At 45.4% G+C, this 23,861-nt stretch overlaps 1 protein-coding gene across 1 annotated transcript; it reads right to left on the minus strand.

The window, feature by feature from the left end:
- Window positions 1-276: 276 nt before the first annotated feature.
- Window positions 277-3,936, minus strand: LOC119339434 (phospho-2-dehydro-3-deoxyheptonate aldolase 2, chloroplastic-like). The gene is made up of 5 exons (XM_037611498.1): window positions 3,419-3,936; window positions 2,316-2,593; window positions 1,625-1,901; window positions 957-1,202; window positions 277-754 (listed from the first exon to the last, which is right to left on the minus strand). The coding sequence occupies exons 1-5, from the start codon at window positions 3,887-3,889 to the stop codon at window positions 485-487; spliced, it is 1,542 nt and encodes a 513-aa protein (XP_037467395.1). The 5' UTR covers window positions 3,890-3,936; the 3' UTR covers window positions 277-484.
- Between the last annotated feature and the right edge of the window lie 19,925 nt (window positions 3,937-23,861).

Here is a 23,861-nt window from a genome sequence, read left to right on the forward strand (position 1 = left end):
AACGAGGGGATGGTGCTGGCTCGACGGTTGGCTTTGTGGTGCTCACCGGAGAAGACAGCGAAAGAGAGGAGGAGGAGATCCCTCGGGCGCAACAGAGGAAGAAAAATCGGGCGAGTGGCTGAGAACGACCGCGAGAGAAGATAAGGCACTTACTTCTCATATTGCGTTTCCAAATTTAATCAATAAACCTTATGTCCAGTCTCAGCAAATACCGAATGAGTAATCGATTGTCAGGTCTCATGTAATCTCTCCGCCCTCACACAAACTGCATCAAAGAAACGATGAAAACGAAAGAAACTGAAATTGAACCAAGCACAATCCGTACTGCACAAAAACAGCTATATCCTATTATTTGAGGGAGATTTTTCCTCGGCATTTCCAAAATCAAACGGCACCTATACTACTACAAAAACTAAAGAATGTAAAATTATGTCCTCTAGCATCTGAAGATAGTTCTGCAGGGAAGAAATCTAAGATTGATATCTTAAGCTTCTACTTTATATATCAGGCTAGTCCATGTCCTGTCTCTCTTCTTCCTTAGCCTCTCGGCAATGGCAAAGGCCAGCTCAAGCGACTGCGATGCGTTCAGCCTGGGGTCGCAGTGCGTGCGGTAGCGGGAACTGAGATCGTCGAAGGTCACTGTGTTGGATCCACCAATGCACTCTGTAACGTTCTGCCCTGTCATCTCTAGGTGAACCCCTCCGGGGTAGCTCCCCTCTTGCTCATGGACATCAAAGAAAGCCCGAAGCTCAGCCTGCGCAGCCATATAAAGAAACAGTGAAAATTCTGAACCATGCCATACCAAAGTTGGCAAGTCCGAACAATGCTATTGGATGTCTCAATCGCATGTGGTTCCAGAAAACAACAGTCCATGTCTCATTGTAACAAACGGCATGAAATACCGACCATAAGTAGGTTGTTCTATGTCGAATCATGCAAAAAGTTATCACGCTTACCCGGATTGCATCGAATGATCTTGTCTTGAGCCCGCAAGGTGCGCTGATGGTGTTCCCGTGCATGGGATCGCTGACCCAGGTGACAATCAGCCCTGCTTGACGCACGGCTCTGATCATATGGGGGAGCTTGGCACGCATGTTCTCGGCCCCCATCCTTGTGATAAGTGTCAGCCTCCCGGGCTTGTTGTGAGGATTCAAAATCTCACAGAGTTTCACAAGCTCCGATGAATCAAGCTTATCACTCACCTGTATAACATAGACAGAGTCATTAGATTTGTCAACTGATTTTTTTCCGTCTAAGACAGTCATAAGATTGTGACAAATAAGATTTAAAAAAAAAACTACTGTTCTTCATAGTTGTTAAAAACACGACAACTTTCATGTCATTAACAATATATGACAAAAGATGATTATCAACAGATAAACACTATACATAAACCTGGAGACCACAAAACTGAAAGATCTATACTTGACTTGTGAAGCATTGATGGTCGCCATTTGCAATGGAAGTTGAAGTACTTAAGAATTAAGATGTTTATGATTTTACGTGACCAACTCCAACAACGAAATGCAAACCTTCAGGACTTCAGTAAACACACATGTCATATGAAAAGATGTCACCGAAGACCATATGGAGGCAAGCGAACTCTGATGGGTGCTTTGGTTACCTTTATGCCGACAGGATTGGAAATACCGCGGAGGAATTCAACATGAGCACCATCCAGCTGCCTAGTTCTCTCCCCAACCCAGAGCATGTGTGCAGAGCAGTCGTAATAGAGGCCAGAAGTGGAGTCCTCCCTGGTCAGTGCCTGCTCATATGGCAAGTGAAGGCACTCATGGGATGTCCAGAATTCAGCTGTGGTCATCATGGGATGCTGAGGAGGCAGACCAGCAGCAAGCATGAACCCGATGGCATCATGAACCCTCTGGGCAAGCTCCCCATACCTGCTCAAAGAAGAACATAACGAGGTAAGATCTACTTTTATTGTATATAACAGGATGTCAGTGATCATATTTAGGCTGACTGATATTTCCTACAGAATCCTAGAGGATGAATACCTAGCTATTATTACACGTGACTGATGCTGTCCAGATTAGTGTGCTAAAACAAGTACATCAGTTGTTTGACAAAATCACTTTTCTGGACTTGAAAATTATCCACAAACGAGGTCAAAAGTAAAAATTAAACCAGAACCGTTGCATATATGTGCAAATACGGCAATGACATTGAATGGGGCATGAGCCGTGTGCTGGAGAAAGATTGATGGTAATTTTTGAATTCAGATGATATTTGCGGTGGGGAAAAGAGTTTTGCATAAAGGCTAACCACTTGATGAGATCAAGTAGAAATTTAATTACCTGTCTCCCTGCGTGCTGTGCCTCAGAAAGTCGAGGTTCCACTCGGTGACTCTCTGAAGATCAGCATATCCTCCATGGGCAAATGCTCTCAAAAGATTCAGGGTGCTCGCAGACTGACTGTAGGCTCTAATCAACCTTTGAGGGTTTGGTGCACGCGATTTCTCATCGAAATCGTCGTTGTTGATGATGTCCCCTTGATAGGACGGCAGTGTCACTCCATCTCTAGTCTCGATTGGGTTCGATCTTGGCTTTGCAAATTGGCCTGCCATCCTTCCAACCTGAAATACATAGTGCCACAAATCTTTTGTAGAACAGGAGAGATGTTTATATACAAAGATGGAGTGTGGATGGTTTTTCTGCCAATCATGGAAGGAGAACATTTAGAGGCATTTCTCTTCAGCATAACAAGAATCTTTATTTGTCAATACAAGTTCTCTTAATCTATAGATAAATGAACATGGTTAATCACTACATTTCATAGTTTTTTTTAGAACGGACTACATTTCATAGTTTCATGTAATCTATAGCTTTAATCAATTAGTACTAGTTTGCTTGCAGATGAATCGAATGCAAAATAGCAATAGATCATTTTACCATCCATTAAACCAGCAGTATGGGCACAATTATTGTCGGGGACTCCCCAACAGTTATTCCGCTCATGAGCAGTATACACAACACAACAATCTATGTTCTCGGCAAGACCTTTAAAACTGTAACGCCATAGGAAAGAGAGTAAAAAACTCAGGATGGTTGAGTCGATTCATAACAGCCTATGACAGTTTAAGAATCCATAAACATGACCACTTGTGTCATGATCTAGCCAGTAGTCACCTTTTCTGTGATTCTACTGAGATTACAAGTGTTTTCATTATAGACACTTGAATATCTGATGAAATTGTGGAGGCGGCAAAGTCTGAACTGCATTGAGGCTTACAGGAACCAAATCCCGATCCATGACAGGACTTGATCATCGCAATTCACAAGTCAGAAGGACATAAACCCTCGTTAATTGGGGGCGCGAATCCAACGGTAGGCTATTTGCGTAGGATCGTCAAATTAAGGAAGGGGTATGCCGTATGCATGGATGAAAGTGGGAGTCGGACCTTGACGATGGGCATCTGCCCCCCGAAGGTGAGGACGACGGCCATCTGGAGCATGAGGCGGAAGGTATCGCGGATGTTGTTGGCGCCGAACTCCTTGAAGCTCTCGGCGCAGTCGCCGCCCTGCAGGAGGAACGCCCGGCCCATGGCCGCCTCCCCGAGGCGCTCCTCCAGCGTCCGCGTCTCCCCCGCAAACACCAGCGGCGGGAAGGACGCCAGCGTGCGCTCAGCCTCCCCAAGCGCCGCTGCGTCCGGGTACTTCGGGATCTGCCGCGCCGGCCGCGCCCTCCAGCTGTCCGGCGCCCACCCGCTCGTCACCGCCGCCGCTGCCGACGACGACGCGCGCACCGACGGGCCCGTCCCGCGGCGACGCGGCGGGTCGGAGGAGGCCGACGAGGACCTCCGGCGGGCGGAGATGAAGGGCGACAGGTGCGAGGGCGCCAGCGGCGCTACGGGGAGAACGGGAGCCGCCATTGAGTGTGTGACTGGACGGGGAACGGGGCTGATCTAGAGGCGGTTAGGCATGCCGCGAGAAGCTGTAAACGCGAATATATATGCAGTGGCGCGGCGGGGCCGAAGGCGGCAGTGCCACCCCGCTAGATAAGACGATCTTCTCGGTTCTCACGTCTTCCGTGTGATTTAGGCTGTGTTTGATAGCAAAGTACTGCAAAAAACAGAGTATTGAAAAACTGCAGTATTTTAACCCATTGGTGCAAGATACCATGATTTTGACATATCAAACTATTTTGGAGTTTTGATAATACAGCGACCCGTTTGGCTAGCGCCGTATGTAGCGATGTAAAATGAGTTTTAGCTAGCTCGGCGTTGCATGCAACTGATCGGCCATGCACATTTATCATCCACATGCACAAACTGAACGGCACTGCATGGCCATAGATATGGCTTGTAGCTTCCCTTGGAGGACGCTCAGCAACACGAAGTAGCCGACTTATCACCGTCGAGTCATGGTGGAGCTGCGTGTGGAGGTAACACGTCACTCTCTGCAAATGGCGTTGCTGGTCGGAAGCTGCGCAAGTGCGCGTGGACTGAACGGCCTGACCTTCATCCATATTATCGTCGAGGGGAACCAGGAGCTGACCATGAATTGTAAACGGGTGGCCAAGATGGTGTTCGTCATGTCCACAACTAGCTCCAAGCCTTCTGTGCCACTGACTCCTCGTGTATCGCCGTCACGCCGCGCCCACGTGTTTCTCTACAGCCTCTCCACCATGACAATGTTCCATGGCCTCGCGGTGCCAAGCATCGGCATTCGTCGTCATGCGAGGGTCACTCCGTGGCATGGCCTCCACCGCATAGTCTACGGCAAGGAACGTAGCCAGGAGGTAACCGGCGACCTGTGCAGAGAGGCAGGAGGATGAGGATAAGTGTATTTATTATTGTTCTTTAATTTGCTGTCTCTTGGTTTGTCCATGGCCGCCGAAGTAGAAGATCTTCAGAGACGGCAGCGCGGCGATGGCTTGGAGCGAGGAAGAAGTTGAAGACACCTGTTTCTTTTGCGTGCTCTGTTTTTAAAAAAGAGGTATGGGGTTCTTTTTATTTAACAGAGAAAATACTCTAGTTTTGGAAATACCACAGTATTAATACTGCAGTTTATTGGGTAGCCAAACACCTCATAGTAAATTAAACTGTAGTATTTTCAAAAACTGTAGTATTATCAGAATACTTTGAAAAAACTTCGCTATCAAACGGGGCCTTAATAACAAACAAAAATAAAATAAATTTCGTTTAGTTATTTCCAAATTTTATCATTTTTTGATTATGTAACTTTCTCACTTTAGAGATAATACAAGCTATATCGTAACTTAATTTGTGTTAACAAGTTGCTTACTTGCAGTAAAAAAAAAACAAGTTGCTTACTACCACTCCATTCTTTGTAAATACTTGTGTGTATACAAAGCATTACAAAGATATGTGACGATTAAAATTAGTTAGTAAAACAGTACTATGTGATAAAAGGATGTCATATACTCCCTCCGTCTCATAATATAAAAGCATTTTACACCAGTGTAGTGTAAAAAAACTCTTATATTATGAGACGGATGGAGTAATAATATCATTAAAAGAACTGACTTAGTATTCCTCATTTGAAGTGATTGTCTCTTTGCTAAGAAAAAAACGAACACCTATTTTGTTTTCTATCTCTTTCAAGCCATCAATCATCACACTCGAGAAAAGCCAACAATCCACAGCTCCACAATGAAATTGATGGCATCATCTCTAGTATCGTGTTCTCGTGAATTACGACTCCACGAGAGACAAGAAAGTATCACATACTCTTGTATGTGATCTTTCAGGCCTAAAACCTTCACTGAACTTGTAAAAATATCTAGAAAACGAATAAAAGTGTGCACAACATGTATATATTTTGTCACACTGATTAATAAAAATATTAATTAACAAACAAAATGAAAAAAATCAATGTTTTTTTTGTGGAAAAACTTCTGATCTATTTATCTTCGTGGCCTACAAGTATTTTTTCGACTTTAATGACGCGATGAAAGCAGAGATTCATGCTATGATGCAGGGCATGGCGCTAGCCCAGCAACAAATAGAACTTCCAGTCATTATGCAATCGGACTCGTCCACAGCCCTAACTATCTTCAGTGATGGGCCAATAGTCCGGTCTCAATATGGGCACCACGCGTTGGAGATTTTAACCTTACAAGATGTTCAGGAGTTTATTCCTCAAAAGCTTATTGTTCTTAGAATAGAGTGGCGGGTCGTTTAGTGAGGTAGTCTTACTCAATGTAGCGTTGTTGTTTTGCTACACAAAGGGCATCCATATACCGAGGAATTCTCACCTCTGCACTGTAACTCTATAACTGTGGAATACTTTCTTTCAACCAGAAAAAAAACAAACACCAAAAATAATAAAAATTACATCCAGCTCTATAGACCACCTAGCGACGTCAGCACTGAAGAGAGCTGGAGGCGCGCTACTGTCATCGCCCCTCCGTCACTGGAGCGGGGCAAAACTTGTTGTGGTAGAGAGTCGGGAAGTCATTGTGCCAATGTCCCATAGGACCAGCGCAGCAGAATAATAACCGTCGCTGATGAAGAGAATTCTAGATTGGAAGGATCTAACCTGAAGACGCACGAAATGTAGATGAATGAAAACCGAATCCGAATAAATCCACCAAAGACCACCACCGACGCAATCCTTTGAGATCTTCCGATGACACACTTCCACGCGCCCTAGGTGAGCCGTCATGCTACTGAAGTTAGATGTCTCCAAAGTGTTTGACCCGATCGATTAGGCCTTTCTACTTCAAGTGCCAGTCGGGATGGGCTTTGGCCTACGACGGACAGTGTGGATCTGTGGGTTGCTTTCAGCTGCCACTGCCCATGTGCTCGTCAATGGCGTGTCAGGTCCCACCATCTGCAACGTGTGTGGCCTGCGACAACGGGACTCTCTTCCGCTGATGCTCTTCATCCTGGTTATGGAGGCCCCGCAGCACATGTTTAACTATGCTGATAGGCAGTGCATGCTCCCACCCTTGCCAAGCATGGACCCGCACACCGGTTATCCTTCTTCGCGGATGACGTGATGTTATTCCTCCAGTCGACTGCCACAGATATTGTTGTTTGTGCGGCCATCCTCAACGACTTCGGACAAGTGGCAGGGCTGAATGTGAATGCGGCAAAGTGTAGCACAATACCCATTAGATGCACGGAAACGGCGATAAATCTCATCCACCAGGGGCTCGACTATGTTGGAAATATGCCCTAGAGACAATAATATTTGTATTATTATATTTCCATATTCACAATTAAGGACTTTATATCCTATGCTATAATTGTTATGATCCTGGAATATGCAATTCAGTGAAAACTCATATGCACATATAGGTGATAAATGGTAAATGAAAAGGTTCCTATTCTCACCTCTAAGACTAGCTCAAGTGTTGTTGGTGATCATGTTTTCCAGATCTTAGGATATTGTTAAGTGTAATGATAATCCTAAAACAACATTGAGATTATAACGTTAGAAGAACGATCATATTGAATTGACCCAATCTTGTTTGTTATGAGTTGAGTTAATATCGTCTGCATTCCGTTGTAATAACACAGAGGGTTAATGTGTGATATTTCTCATTAGATCATGAGAGTATCATGGTCGCTTCTTACCGTACGATGGGCTTTGGAGTTGCTCAAACATCACCTGTAACACGATGATCATAACGACAACTTACTGGTTCATCAGAAAGTTTGACAAGTGACCGGATAGCTCGAGAGTGGGATTTTCTCCTCCGATGATGGAGCGATATTATTAGGGCCCTCTCGGTGTGATGACATCAATCATCGTCTGTACAGACACACGTGACTTAGTCACGGGGATGCCGGAACACAATAACGAGAAAGAAGAACAAAATCGTTAACGAGGATTTCGGTATAGTGAGCATGGTGATGACTCGGGAGGATATCGATGCATCTCGGATTTTGTAAAGTACCGCGAAGGTTCACTCAAATATCATTCGTTTACTCACAGGGATCGATACAGACATCCACGGTCCCTTTGCCGGTCATTGGATGAAAGGTTTCGTCCATGTCTGTGAGTTACCGAACCTACGAGTGTCGGTGTCAAAACCGGTAGATCTCGGGTAGGGGGGCCCAAGCTGTGCGTCTGAGGATCAATGGTAACAATGGACAAAGGGACACAGTGTTTTACCTAGGTTTGGGTCCTCTTAAAGGAGGTAACACTACTGCAGGATGGTGCTAACGCGACACTACGATCAGAGACCCTTCGAGAAACTGTGTGCGATGCAATGTTTGGTTTTTCTTTCAAAGATTTTTTCTTTTCTTGCAATTCCGCGAACCGTATATAGTTCAATGAGAAACAGTGCTTTCTAATATTCACGAATTGGATTCGAACCAATGTCCCCTGACTCCTCTACCGAATAAGGATCGTGATTCACGATGACGTATGCATCAAACATGGTTCAGATTTTGGTTCCGTGTGCGATGCAGGGCATACATTTCTGTTCAATTAACTGTTTGCGACGAGGAGGAACAAAAGAAATGGGCAGCCAGATGAAGGCGTGTGCGATACACAGCATATGGTTCACTCAGATGAACAATTTGTGATGAGGTGAAACAACAAAAACGGGCAGCCAGATGAAGGTATGTGCGATATACGACATACAGTTCACTCGGATGAATTGTTTGCGTTGAGCCAAGAGAACAGAAATGGTTCAACTTAACAAGATGTGTGTGATACGTGGCAAACAAGTCTGTAATTAAAAATGTGTGGGAAGACTGATAACAACACAGACGATTCCTATTAACAAGCCATGTGTGTTGTGAGCAAACGATTGCTAGTATACAATCGTCAGTGATTGATGAAATCATCACCGGCGGGTTCCCTTGTTTAGTCCGTGTACGATGTGATTTGCTCTGTCTACAGAGTATCAACAAATATACTTAAAAAGACAGCATTGCATAACCAAATTAAGCATACAATTAGACAAGTGACTACACAAATAACATTTTCACACACCAAAGTAAGAAATTACATGCATACTAAACTAGGAGAAACGAGGATCTAATCATCTACTTCTTGTTGCGATGACGCTTGCCATTGCTATGCTTCCGGCTAGATCCCTCGCCGTTTTGGGGAAAGAGGCACTTCCTCATGTCAACGATCAGCCTGTACATGTCGTAGCACGTGTACGCCTCCTTGGCCGCGTACACGACGTGATCTTTGTCGAGTTTCTTCATCCAAGCCGAGTGCCAGGCACGCTTGTCGTTGTTGCAGGAATCCTTCATGTTTCTGTAGTAGGGGTCGATGATGGCCTCGGCGAGGTGAACCAGTGAGTCCTTCTCATGCTCCTTGCTTCCCCAGATCTTGTATTGGCCCTGGATGTCGACAAGATTCTGGCAAGAGATGCCCGAATTCTTGAGCACCTTGACATCATTGGTGATGTCGACCGTAGCGAACATGTAGTGGGGGCTGTTGACAAACCTGGTGAAACGCTCGCAAGGCCTTGTGGCCAGGCAGTAGTGGTAGACGAGGACATGGTGGCCCACACACATCTGGGCAACGACGACCTTGGGACGAGACCTGGCATGAGCGGCGCGTGTGCTCGATGTCGAACCCGACCACCTTGTACTTCTCTTTGGCAAGCAAAAACTCCATGATGCAGATTGAGTGCTCCACCCAGACCGGGTGGTTGGTGTACACCACCGAGAGCTCCTCGAACCTTTGGTGGGTATCCACCATGGCATGGATGGTGAACTGCTGCTCGTCGTCGGCAGCCGCTTGGAGTGCCATTGGAGCCGCGCAGGATACTCTCTACGAATTTGTCGTGGTGGGTGTGCTTCTTGCAATGGTGGAGCATGATCAAAAGGTTGAAGAGACACAAGGGTTAAATAGCCGCTATAACAAATGGGGGCCAGCCGACCTGATCGTCATGTCTTGTCACGACGTTCATAGCGGAGAATTCCAGTGCATGCTTGACAACACCACACCGCATTGAGGATTCCAGTGCACGCTTGACAACACCGCACCGCAGTTTGACCACGCGTGGGCTCGAAGAGGCGCAGAATGTATCATCGGTGAGCCTGTTCCCGCGCTACCGCGCAGTTTACCGTGCAAGGTTCCTGCCCGTCTTGGCTTGCCATGCGTCGGCTAGAAGAGGGACAAAATCGTGGGCGTTTATTGGGAAAAAGCTTTGTAAAAGCAAAGTGTGTGGAATGACTCCGGTCGTAAGTTTACCCGTGGGTGATGAGGTCAAAGTTACACAGAAGGGTGATGATGGACACTCGAGTGCGATAATTAATTCTGCGCTCTATAGGGCACACAATGGAAGAAACCAACTGTGTGAAATAATGTCCAAGATCGCAGTCGAGTTAGCTATACAGATTGTGTGTTGTGTGATCAACAAGGTAAACAGATTCGAGAATGGTTAATAAAATCAAATCTAAGACCATTGCATATTAAGTTCAAAATAGTTCTACCAATATACGAGTCTCATACGATGCCATTTCAACGATTGTACCACAAAGGCTCGAAATATTACAAGGTTCAAATTGTAGAGTTATATGGCTCAAATTCTAAGATTACAAGGTTCAAACTGATATTAGAAATGAAATTCAGCTCATCAGCTGCAAACGCTCACGCTGATCCACTGAACATGGATATCAGAGAGGTTCAAACTAATATTACCACTTCTAAGTCTGGTTTCCAAACCTCGCAACTTTTGCAAAGGGGTCAACAACTGAGAAGTCATGTATGGGGTTGACACGATGAGCTCCAATTACTCTGTCATCTGAAGTTCCAAAATGAAATTCAGCATTTTTGGAGCCTATTCCATTCTGCCGCAGGCGCCGGCGCTGATTAAAAAACCATTCATTTTTCCGAAATAAATGTAGGGCAAACCTCATTACCTTCAGCACCCTTGCTCTGACAACAAAGAACCTGGCGAATATAATCTCCGGTAAGGTCCCTCGGTAGGAGTTCAAAGTAATTTCTGAGAGATGCAGATCTAGGCATTCGACGTGATTTTTATATTGTATCACATTATCCACCACTGCGCCTAATCTCATCTACAAAAGAAGAAAATGTGTTAGTGCCTGGATGCAGTTTTGAACACTACTACAGGCCTATTTGGTTTGCAGGATTTTTAAAATGCACTAACATCCATCTTCGATCTTACATGATTAACATGGGCATTAACATGCCATCTTCCATCTTCACAAGATTTTGGAGTGGATGAAAAGTTGTTGGAAATATTCCCTAGAGTCAATAATAAAATGATTATTATTATATTTCCTTGTTCATGATAATTGTCTATTATTCATGCTATAATTGTATTAACCGGAAACCGTGATACATGTGTGAATACATAGACCACAACATGTCCCTAGTGAGCCTCTAGTTGACTAGCTCTTTGATCAATAGATGGTCATGGTTTCTTGACTATGGACATTGGATGTCATTGATAACGGGATCACATCATTAGGAGAATGATGTGATGGACAAGACCCAATCCTAAGCATAGCACAAGATCGTGTAGTTCGTTTGCTAGAGCTTTTCAAATGTCAAGTATCATTTCCTTAGACCATGAGATTGTGTAACTCCTGGATACCGTAGGATTGCTTTGGGTGTACCAAACGTCACAACGTAACTGGGTGACTATAAAGGTGCTCTACAGGTATCTCCGAAAGGTATGTTGGGTTGGCACGAATCAAGACTGGGATTTGTCACTCCGTATGACGGTGAGGTATCTCTGGGCACACTCGGTAATGCATCATCATAATGAGCTCAACGATCATGCATTACGGAATGAGTAAAGTGACTTGCCTGTAACGGGATTGAACGAGGTATTGGGATACCGACGATCGAATCTCGGGTAAGTAACGTACCGATTGACAAAGGGAATTGTACACGGGATTACTTGAATCCTCGACATCGTGGTTCATCCGATGAGATCATCATGGAACATGTGGGAACCAACATGGGTATCTAGATCCCGCTATTGGTTATTGGCCGGAGAGCTGTCTCGGTCATGTCTGCGTGATTCCCGAACCCGTAGGGTCTACACACTTAAGGTTCGATGATGCTAGGGTTATTAGGAAGACTTCTATGTGATTACCGAATGTTGTTCGGAGTCCCGGATGAGATCTCGAACGTCACGAGGAGTTCCAGAATGGTCCGGAGGTGAAGATTTATATATGGGAAGTTGTCATACGGTCACCAAAAATGTTCGGGGGCATACCGGTATTGTACCGGGGCCACCGAAGGGGTTCCGAGGGTCCACCGGGAGGGGCCACCTCTCCCGGAGGGCCTCATGGGCTGTAGAGGGAAGGGAACCAGCCCTTGGAGGGCTGGGCGCCACCCCCTTGGGCCCATGCACCTAGGGTTGGGGGGGGGGGGAAACCCTAAAGGGGGTGCCCCCCTTGCTTGGGGGGGCAAGCCCCCTCCCCTTGGCCGCCGCCCCCCTCTAGATCTCATCTAGAGGGGGCCGGCCCCCTTCCTCCTCCCCCTATAAATAGAGGGGCAAGGGGAGGGCTGCAGGACCACATCCAAGGCGCATTCCCTCCCCTCCCCAACACCTCTCCTCCTCCGTAAGAGCTTGGCGAAGCCCTGCCGGAGTACTGCCACTCCATCACCACCACGTCGTCGTGCTGCTATTGGAGCCCTCTTCCTCAACCTCTCCCTCCTCCTTGCCGGATCAAGGTGCGGGAGACGTCACCGGGCTGCACGTGTGTTGCACGCGGAGGTGCCGTTGTGAGGTGCTAAGATCGGAATCCACTGCGATCTGAATCGCTTCGAGTACGACTCCCTCATCCGCATTCTTGTAACGCTTCCGTCTCGCGGTCTTCAAGGGTATGAAGATGCACTCCCCTATCTCTCATTGCTAGTTACTCCATAGATTGATCTTGGTGATGCATAGAAATTTTTTATTTTCTGCAACGATCCCCAACAGTGGCATCATGAGCTAGGTCTATGCGTAGTTTCTATGCACGAGTAGAACACAAGTTTGTTGTGGGCGTAGATTTTGTCAATTTACTTCCCACTACTAGTCTTATCTTGTTTCGCCGGCATCGTGGGATGAAGCGGCCCGGACCGACCTTACACGTACACTTACGTGAGACAGGTTCCACCGACTGACATGCACTAGTTGCATAAGGTGGCTAGCGGGTGTCTGTCTCTCCCACCTTAGTCGGATCGGATTCGATGAAAAGGGTCCTTATGAAGGGTAAATAGAAATTGGCATATCACGTTGTGGTTTTGGCGTAGGTAAGAAACGTTCTTGCTAGAACCCTATATCAGCCACGTAAAAACATGCAACAACAATTAGAGGACGTCTAACTTGTTTTTGCAGCATATGCCTTGTGATGTGATATGGCCAAAAAGGATGTGATGAATGAAATATATGTGATGTATGAGATTGATCATGTTCTTGTAATAGGAATCACTACTTGCATGTCGATAAGTATGACAACCGGCAGGAGCCATAGGAGTTGTCTTTATTTATTGTATGACCTGCGTGTCACTAAATAACGCCATGTAATTACTTTACTTCTTTGCTAAACCGTTAGCCATAGTAGTAGAAGTAATAGTTGGCGAGACAACTTCATGGAGACACGATGATGGAGATCATGATGATGGAGATCATGGTGTCATGCCGGTGACGATGATGATCATGGCGCCTCGAAGATGGAGATCAAAGGAGCAAAATGATATTGGCCATATCATGTCACTATTTGATTGCATGTGATGTTTATCATGTTTTTGCATCTTATTTCCTTAGAACGACGGTAGTAAATAAGACGATACCTCATAATAATTTCAAGAAAGTGTTTCCCCTAACTGTGCGCCGTTGCGAAAGTTCGTTGTTTCGAAGCACCACGTGATGATCGGGTGTGATAGATTCTAACATTCACATACAATGGGTGTAAGCCAGATTTACACATGCAAAACACTTAGGTTGACTTGACGAGCCTAGCATGTACAGACATGGCCTCGGAACACAAGAGACTGAAAGTTCGAACATGAGTTGTATAGAAGATATGATCAACATGAAGATGTTCACCGATGATGACTAGTCCATCTCACGTGATGATCAGACACGGCCTAGTTGACTCGGATCATGTATCACTTAGATGACTAGAGGGATGTCTATCTAAGTGGGAGTTCATTAAATAATTTGATTAGATGAACTTAATTATCATGAACTTAGTCTAAAACTTTTGCAAAAATGTCTTATATATCAAATGGCCCACGCTCATGTCAACCTCAACTTCAATGCGTTCCTAGAGAAAACCAAGCTGAAGGACGATGGCAGCAACTATACGGACTGGGTCCGGAACCCGAGGATCATCCTCATAGCTGCCAAGAAAGCATATGTCCTAGAAGCACCGCTAGGTGAAGCACCCTTCCCAGCAGACCAAGATGTTATGAACGCTTGGCAATCGCGTGTTGATGATTACTCCCTCATTCAGTACGGCATGCTTTACAGCTTAGAACCAGGGATCCAAAAGCGTTTCGAGCAGCACGGAGCATATGAGATGTTCCAAGAGCTGAAAATGGTTTTCCAAGCTCATGCCCGGGTCGAGAGATTTGAAGTCTCCGACAAGTTCTACAGTTGTAAGATGGAGGAAAATAGTTCTGTCAGCGAGCACATACTCAAAATGTCTGGGTTGCACAATCGCTTGTCCCAGCTGGACATTAACCTCCCGGATGAGGTGGTCATTGACAGAATCCTTCATTCGCTCCCACCTAGCTACAAGAGCTTTGTGATGAACTACAATATGCAGGGGATGGTGAAAACCATTCCTGAGGCATTTTCAATGCTGAAATCAGCGGAGGTAGAAATCAAAAAGGAACACCAAGTGTTGATGGTCAATAAAACCACTAGTTTCAAGAAAGGCAAGGGTAAGAAGAACTTCAAGAAGGACGGTAAGGGAGTTGACGCGCCCGGTAAGCCAGTTGCTGGGAAGAAGCCAAAGCACGTACCCAAACCTGAGACTGAGTGCTTTTATTGCAAGGGGAACAGTCACTGGAAGCGGAACTGCCCCAAGTACTTAGCGTATAAGAAGGCCGGCAACACCAAAGGTGTATGTGATATACATGTTATTGATGTGTACCTTACCAGTACTCGTACATGTTATTTGATACCGGTGCGGTTGCTCATATTTGTAACTCAAAACAGGAGTTGCGGAATAAGCAGAGACTAGCGAAGGACGAGGTGACAATGCGCGTCGGGAATGGTTCCAAGGTCGATGTGATCGCCGTCGGCATGCTACCTCTACATTTACCTACAGGATTAGTTTTAAACCTCAATAATTGTTATTTAGTGCCTGCTTTGAGCATGAACATTGTATCTCGATCTCGTTTAATACGAGATGGCTACTCATTTAAATCCGAGAATAATGGTTGTTCTATTTATATGAGAGATATGTTTTATGGTCATGCCCCGCTGGTCAATGGTTTATTCTTAATGAATCTCGAACGTGATGTTACACATATTCATAGTGTGAATAACAAAAGATGTAAGATTGATAATGATAGTCCCACATATCTGTGGCACTGCCGCCTTGGTCACATTGGTGTCAAACGCATGAAGAAGCTCCATGCATATGGACTTTTGGAGTCTCTTGATTTCGAATCATTTGACACGTGTGAACCATGCCTCATGGGCAAAATGACCAAGACTCCGTTCTCCGGAACAATGGAGCGAGCAACCAACTTATTGGAAATTATACATACTGATGTGTGCGGTCCAATGAGCATTGAGGCTCGCGGTGGCTATCGTTATGTTCTCCCCCTCACTGATGACTTAAGTAGATATGGGTATGTCTACTTAATGAAACACAAGTCTGAGACCTTTGAAAAGTTCAAGGAATTTCAGAATGAGGTAGAGAATCAACGTGACAGAAAAATAAAGTTCTTATGATCAGATCGTGGGGGAGAATATTTAAGTCACGAGTTTGGTACGCATTTAAGGAAATGTGGAATTGTTTCATAACTCACGCCGCCTGGAACACCTCAGCGTAACGGTGTATCCGAACATTGTAATCGCACTCTATTGGATATGGTGCGGTCTATGATGTCTCTTACCGATTTGCCGCTATCTTTTTGGGATACGCTTTAGAGACAGCTACATCCACTTTAAATAGGGCACCGTCTAAATCCGTTGAGACGACACCGTATGAATTATGGTTTGGAAAGAAACCTAAGCTGTCGTTTCTAAAAGTTTGGGGATGCGATGCTTATGTCAAGAAACTTCAACCTGAAAAGCTCGAACCCAAGTCAGAAAAATGCGTCTTCATAGGATACCCAAAGGAAACCATTGGGTATACCTTCTATCTCAGATCCGAAGGCAGGATTTTCGTTTCCAAGAGCGGGTCCTTTATGGAGAAAGAGTTTCTCTCAAAAGAAGTAAGTGGGAGGAAAGTGGAACTTGATGAAGTACTACCTCTTGAACCGGTAAGTAGCGTAGCTCAGGAAGATATTCCTGTGGTGCCTGCACCGACTGGAGAGGAAGTTAATGATGATGATCAAGGTACTTCAGATCAAGTTACTACTGAACTTCGTAGGTCCACAAGGACACGTTCCACACCAGAATGGTATGGCAACCTTGTCTTGGAAATCATGTTGTTGGACAACGGTGAACCTTCGAACTCTGAAGAAGCGATGGCGGGCCCAGATTCCAACAAATGGCTTGAAGCCATGCAATCCGAGATAGGATCCATGTATGAAAACAAAGTATGGACTTTGACAGACTTGCTCGATGATCAGCAAGCGATAGAAAATAAATGGATCTTTAAGAAGAAGACGGACGCGGATGGTAATGTTACCATCTATAAAGCTCGACTTGTCGCTAAGGGTTATCGACAAGTTCAAGGGGTCAACTATGATGAGACTTTCTCTCCCGTAGCAAAGCTGAAGTCCGTTCAAATCATGTTAGCAATTGCCGCATACTATGATTATGAGATATGGCAAATGGACGTCAAAACGGCATTCCTTAACGGCTATCTTATGGAAGAATTGTATATGATGCAGCCGGAAGGTTTTGTCGATCCTAAGAATGCTAACAAGGTATGCAAGCTCCAGCGATCCATTTATGGGATGGTGCAAGCATCTCGGAGTTGGAGCATTCGCTTTGATGAAATGATCAAAGCGTTTGGGTTTATGCAAACTTATGGAGAAGCCTGCGTTTACAAGAAAGTGAGTGGGAGCTCTGTAGCATTTCTCATATTATATGTGGATGACAAACTTTTGATGGGAAATGATATAGAACTTTTGGACAACATAAAGGCCTACTTGAATAAGTGTTTTTCAATGAAGGACCTTGGAGAAGTTGCTTATATATTAGGCATCAAGATCTATAGAGATAGATCGAGTCGCCTCATAGGTCTTTCACAAAGCACATACCTTGATAAGATATTGAAGAAGTTCAATATGGATCAGTCCAATAAAGGGTTCTTGCCTGTGTTGCAAGGTGTGAAATTGAACTCAGCTCAATCCCCGACCACGACAGAAGATAGAGAAAAGATGAGTGTCATCCCCTATGCCTCGGCCATAGGGTCTATTATGTATGCCATGCTGTGTACCAGACCTGATGTAAACCTTGCCATAAGTTTGGTAGCAAGGCACCAAAGTAATCCCGGCATGGAACACTGGACAACGGTCAAGAATATCCTGAAGTACCTGAAAATTACTAAGGATATGTTTCTCGTTTATGGAGGTGACGAAGAGCTCGTCATAAAGGGTTACGTCGATGCTAGCTTCAACACAGATCCTGATGAGTCCAAGTCACAAACCAGATACGTGTATATTTTGAATGGTGGGGCAGTAAGCTGGTGCAGAAGCAAGCAAAGCGTCATGGCGAGATCTACATGTGAAGTGGAGTACATGGCAGCCTCGGAGGTAGCGCATGAAGCAATCTGGATGAAGGAGTTCATCACCGACCTAGGAGTTATTCCCAATGCGTCGGGGCCGATCACTCTCTTCAGTGACAACACTGGAGCTATTTCCCTTGCCAAGGAGCCCAGGTTTCACAAGAAGACCAGGCACATCAAGCATCGCTTCAACTCCATTCGTGAAAATGTTCAAGATGGAGACATAGATATTTGCAAAGTGCATACAGATCTGAATGTCGCAGATCCGTTGACTAAACCTCTTCCACGAGCAAAACATGATCAACACCAGAACTCTATGGGTGTTCGATTCATCACAATGTAACTAGATTATTGACTCTAGTGCAAGTGGGAGACTATTGGAAATATGCCCTAGAGGCAATAATAAAATGATTATTATTATATTTCCTTGTTCATGATAATTGTCTATTATTCATGCTATAATTGTATTAACCGGAAACCGTGATACATGTGTGAATACATAGACCACAACATGTCCCTAGTGAGCCTCTAGTTGACTAGCTCGTTGATCAACAGATGGTCATGGTTTCCTGACTATGGACATTGGATGTCATTGATTACAGGATCACACCATTAGGAGAAAGATGTGATGGACAAGACCCAATCCTAAGCATGCATATCACAAGATCGTGTAGTTCGTTTGCTAGAGATTTTCTAATGTTAAGTATCATTTCCTTAGACCATGAGATTGTGTAACTCCCAAATACCATAGGAGTGCTTTGGGTGTACCAAACGTCACAACGTAACTGGGTGACTATAAAGATGCTTCACAGGTATCTCCAAAAGTGTCTATTGGGTTGGCACGAATCGAGACTAGGATTTGTCACTCTGTATGACGGAGAGGTATCTCTGGGCCCACTCGGTAATGCATCATCAGAATGAGCTCAATGTGACCAAGTGGTTGGTCATGGGATCATGCATTATAGAACGAGTAAAGTGACTTGCCGGTAACGAGATTGAACGAGGTCTTGGGATACCGACGACCGAATCTTGGGCAAGTAACATACTGATTGACAAAGGGAATTGTATACGGGATTACTTGAATCCTTGACATCGTGGTTCATCCGATGAGATCATCGTGGAACATGTGGGAGACAACATGGGTATCCAGATCCGCTGTTGGTTACTGCCGGAGAGCTATCTCGGTCATGTCTGCGTGATTCCCGAACCCATAGGGTCTACACACTTAAGGTTCGATGACGCTAGGGTTATTAGGAAGACTTGTATGTGATTACTGAATGTTGTTCGGAGTCCCGTATGAGATCCCGGACATCACGAGGAGTTCCGGAATGGTCCGGAGGTGAAGATTTATATATGGGAAGTTGTCATACGGTCACCGAAAATGTTCGGGGGCATACCGATATTGTACCGGGGCCACTGGAGGGGTTCCGGGGGTCCACCGGAAGGGGCCACCTCTCCTGGAGGGCCTCATGGGCTGTAGAGGGAAGGGAACCAGCCCTTGGAGGGCTGGGCGCAACCCCCCTTGGGCCCATGCGCCTAGGGTTGGGGGGGGAAACCCTAAAGGGGGCGCCCCCTTGCTTGGGGGGCAAGCCCCCTCCCTTTGGCCGCCGCCACCCCTCTAGATGTCATCTAGAGGGGGCCGGCCCCCTTCCTCCTTCCCCTATAAATAGAGGGGCGAGGGGAGGGCTGCAGGACCACATCCAAGGCACAGCCCCTCCCATCCCCAACACCTCTCCTCCTCCGTATGAGCTTGGCGAAGCCCTGCCGGAGTACTGCCACTCCATCACCACCACACCGTCGTGCTGCTGTTGGAGCCCTCTTCCTCAACCTCTCCCTCCTACTTGCTGGATCAAGGCGCGGGAGACGTCACCAGGCTGCACGTGTCTTGAACGCGGAGGTGCCATTGTTTGGCGCTAAGACCGGAATCCACCGTGATCTGAATCGCTTCAAGTACGACTCCCTCATCCACGTTCTTGTAACGGTTCCATCTCGCGGTCTTCAAGGGTATGAAGATGCACTCCCCTCTCTCTCGTTGCTAGTTACTCCATAGATTGATCTTGGTGATGCGTAGAATTTTTTTATTTTCTGCAACGATCCCCAACAAAAGTTCCCTAAGAAAACTAGTACATATGAATCCAAAGGAGAAATGCATATAGATTGTAACCATATGGATCAAGCATTGTCATTGTAACCTTGGAAAAGGAGACATGTATGTACTAAAATCCTCCAAAAGAATCCTTCAGAAATCGTAGTACATTGTCATTGTAAAATTGGAAAAAGGTGTCACAAATTGAACTCCCTTATGGTTAACATTTAATAGGAAATGAACATCACCTCGATATATAGCTTCTCTAGGCACGGAAAGCATCTAAGGAAAGCGACAACTTGCTCCGGGTTGGGGACGATAGATTCTAGTGCCAAGACCTTCACTGTGCGTAGTTTCACAGTCAAGCTTGTCGGAATCATTTTCTGAATGACAGACGAACAAACATCTTCAAAATTAGAAATAATGTTAATTTGTAGAAGGAGAAGTAGAAGGCAGCTGTTGTACCTGAATGGGTGTGGATCCAATAACAAGTTCAGAGTATTGGTCAGACGAGTAGCCTAGCACTATCAATTTTGGCACAGAAATGACATTGATTCTTGTTGGACCTACTTGATCAAGTACAAGTAATCTCTCAAGTGCAGGTGTGCCCTCAATGACCATACCGTGGTACACATCTTGTGATGTCTTCCTGCCGAACCAACAACACACATAAATAGTCCGGAGAGTCATGGAGGTGATGTGGAATGTACTCAACCCATTGAGCACCTGAAGACAAATATAACCCGAGTGCAGTACAGCCACGGTACACATCTTGTGATGTCTTCCTGCCGAACCAGCAACACACATAAATAGTCCGGAGAGTCATGGAGGTGATGTGGAATGTACTCAACCCATTGAGCACCTGAAGACGAATATACCCCGAGTGCAGTACAGCCACGGAGCAGGCGCTCCATGTCACCGTTTGAGAGGCAGACGACGACGAGCTCGAGGTGCTTCAGTCATGGTAGAATAAGAGCGGGCACATCACTAAGGGGGGGGGGAGGGAATGGCAGTTCCTGAACTTGGCGGCGTGCAGCATGGGCGCGAGGCGGAGCGCAGACGTTGGCAGCGAGCGCATATGCCCATCATCAAAAGTGAGCTCCTCGAGCTGATCTAGGGCGGGGGATCTGAACCTGTTATCAAGCTTGGCTCGGTCCCTTCCGTTGGAACGGAACTTGCTCATTCTAAGGCCTCTGGTTGGGCCAGGGTGACTGCCGAGGATCTTGGAGAACGCATCCAAGCTTTTGCGATAGCCATGGTAGAGCTCGTGGGTGTCGATGAGGTCGAGAGGGGTGAAGTTTCATAGGGGGAGCCACTGCCGGGAAAGGATGGTTGTCTGCACCCCACATTTGATTGGGAGGAGGGAGATGATGATTGTCAACATATCATCGGGGAGGCTACTGATGAAGTCTATGCCTGCTGGAGTCGCTTGCAGTTCTAGCTTGTCCCGCCTCCGCTTGTTGGCAGGCCCGTTCTCCACCTCCAGACTCTCCTTGTCAGCGGCGCTTTCTGATAGAAATGAGAGTACAGGGAATATTTAGTTAAAACATGGCAATAGAAAAGTGTATTGGTAACTAGAAGTTATTAGGTAGGAATATAGTAAGAAAAGGGAATAACAATTGGTTGCTTAAATACTACACAATTCATTTAACGTTGCTGGGTAAGTCAACATGCAGATAGTTGAAAAGATAACTTACTTCGAACAAATTCAGGATGGATGATTTTGTCGGGGAAGTTAGCATATATCTCATGACCAGGCCCTTTTATGTCGAGTCCAATTTTAGTGTCAACTTTCAGTACATAAAACTTAGAAATTTCTTTCCAAAAGCCAGCGCCAAAATAGAAGTCACCATGTTCATCAAGTAATACAGTAGCAACGATTGTAAATCCATGGTTTGTGTGCAGTATGACATCCGTGCAACATTGATCTATGTAAAGGGAAAAATTATGCACTACATAATCTGTTGCATAGCAAGGGATGCGATGCAGAAAATGGTAGGATTGTTAAAGAAAATATGGTAACATGCAAATATGGGCCCAAATTGAAAGAACTGTATAACAGTTGAAATCGAAGGACAAAAATCTATAATTAAACAGATAGGGTAAACATGATGTCATGGAAATATGAGAGTAATCGAAAGAACAATACATCATTAATTTGCCTAATATAGAAAGAAGAGGAAAAAAACCCTTTGACGTATATGGTGCATGTGGCACCTTTTATCCAAATGTAGCAATATTTAGAATATCTTCAGGAAAGTAGGCCATGTGAACCGATTTAGGGTGAGATTGAACATACCGCGCACATGCTCAAGTCATCTGGTATGGTGAGATGGAATCTCTGGCGGAGGTCGCAAGGTCTTGATGTGTCGGCGCACTGTACACTCTATGAATGAAAGAAAATCCTCAAATCAGCACAAATAAAAATGAATTCACGGCGATTTCCGCCGGGTGATTAAAGGAGGCAGATGATCTGGGATGAGAGATGAGATAATATCTCATTAAATTAGTTACCTTGTCGTCCATGAGAAAACACCCTCAGTATGGCAGATTCCCCAACCGAGCGGAGCTGGGTCGACCGCGAGCAACATCGAGAAAGTCGATGGCGATAGGCGGTGGCAAGTGGAAGTGGCAAAATGCGTTGGGGTTTGCCGGCAGCCTGGCGGCGACAAGCATCGAGCTAAGTGGTTACCACCGCGATAGGCGGTTCCATGCATAGATGCAGAGGAGCTTGTGCAGGTGTGAATGGGGACCAGAGGCATGGGGTGGCGGGCGGGGCTGAGGGTTTTTGTGACGTGGGGATGGCGAGGGTTTTCTTTTTTCTTTTTTGAATTGGGTGGTGAGGGTTTTCTGTCCCACAAAGAATTTAGGAGGCAACGGTTTGCTAGAGCCAGTCGTGTGTGATTGATGCAAGAAGCAAAACGAAAGCCATTGCACACACTTCTAATTTTGGGAGCCGTGTGTGACTGAAGCGGCAGGCAAAATGAAAGTCATTGCACTCGGTTCCAGTTTTGGGAACCGTGTGTGATTGACGTACTACCTCCGTCCTGGTTTATTGGTCCCCTCTGTAATTTGTGCCAAATTTCGACCAAATGTTTGACTAAGAAATGTTTATGCATGTCACCAAAAATTATATGGTTGAACACTATGTTCAAATACGCATCAAACGATATAATTTTTGCTGACCTGCACTAACATTTTGTCATTTAAATCTTGGTCAACATTTAACACAAATTACAAAGGGGACCAATAAACGAGGACGGAGGTAGATTCCATCAACCGAACTGATTGCATCCATATCCCACAGTTAGACATAAGTAAACATAGATTAAACATACTCAGACATAGATAATAAGTGTACATGTACACAAGCATAGTTCAACCATCATTAAGCATGCTCAAGCGTACATATATAGTTCGATGCCACATCTCATCTCACAAGCTGGCACGATCCCGAAGCTTCTCCAGGTACTCGGCGTACGCGCTGTGCTCCACCCTGCGAGCATACTTCTTTTTGAAGGAGCCAACGGCCCGTCCTCTTGCCTGCGCCAGAACACTTTGATACGTGTCATCAAGGTTTTTGTTGCAGAATGGGCATCGATAGCCACCGTTCTAGGTCCTAATGCTCCCTCAGGATTTGCCTGTTGTACCTCCTCTGGACATCTTCATCCTCGCTGTCCACATCGTCAGACAACACCTATACAAATAGTTAAAAAATGTGGTGTCAAAATTAATGGTTACAAACTAATCTCTAGCGAATATTTGGCAGTTGCCAAAAATTGGCATCAAATCAACTATTACATGCCGTGAAGTAGGATTAGGAATTTATGGCTATTTATTTATACATATCCAAAGATTATGGTTCGATTTTTAAGCACATACGTCTATGTACAAACCAATCTTGAAGAAAATAATGGCACAAACATATGTAAGTCATTCAAAATCAGTTGTCAAGTCCTGGCTAGGATTATTAGCATGAACGCTAACCCT

The sequence above is a fragment of the Triticum dicoccoides genome, chromosome 1B, assembly GCF_002162155.2.
Source record: "Triticum dicoccoides isolate Atlit2015 ecotype Zavitan chromosome 1B, WEW_v2.0, whole genome shotgun sequence".
NCBI lineage: Eukaryota > Viridiplantae > Streptophyta > Magnoliopsida > Poales > Poaceae > Triticum > Triticum dicoccoides.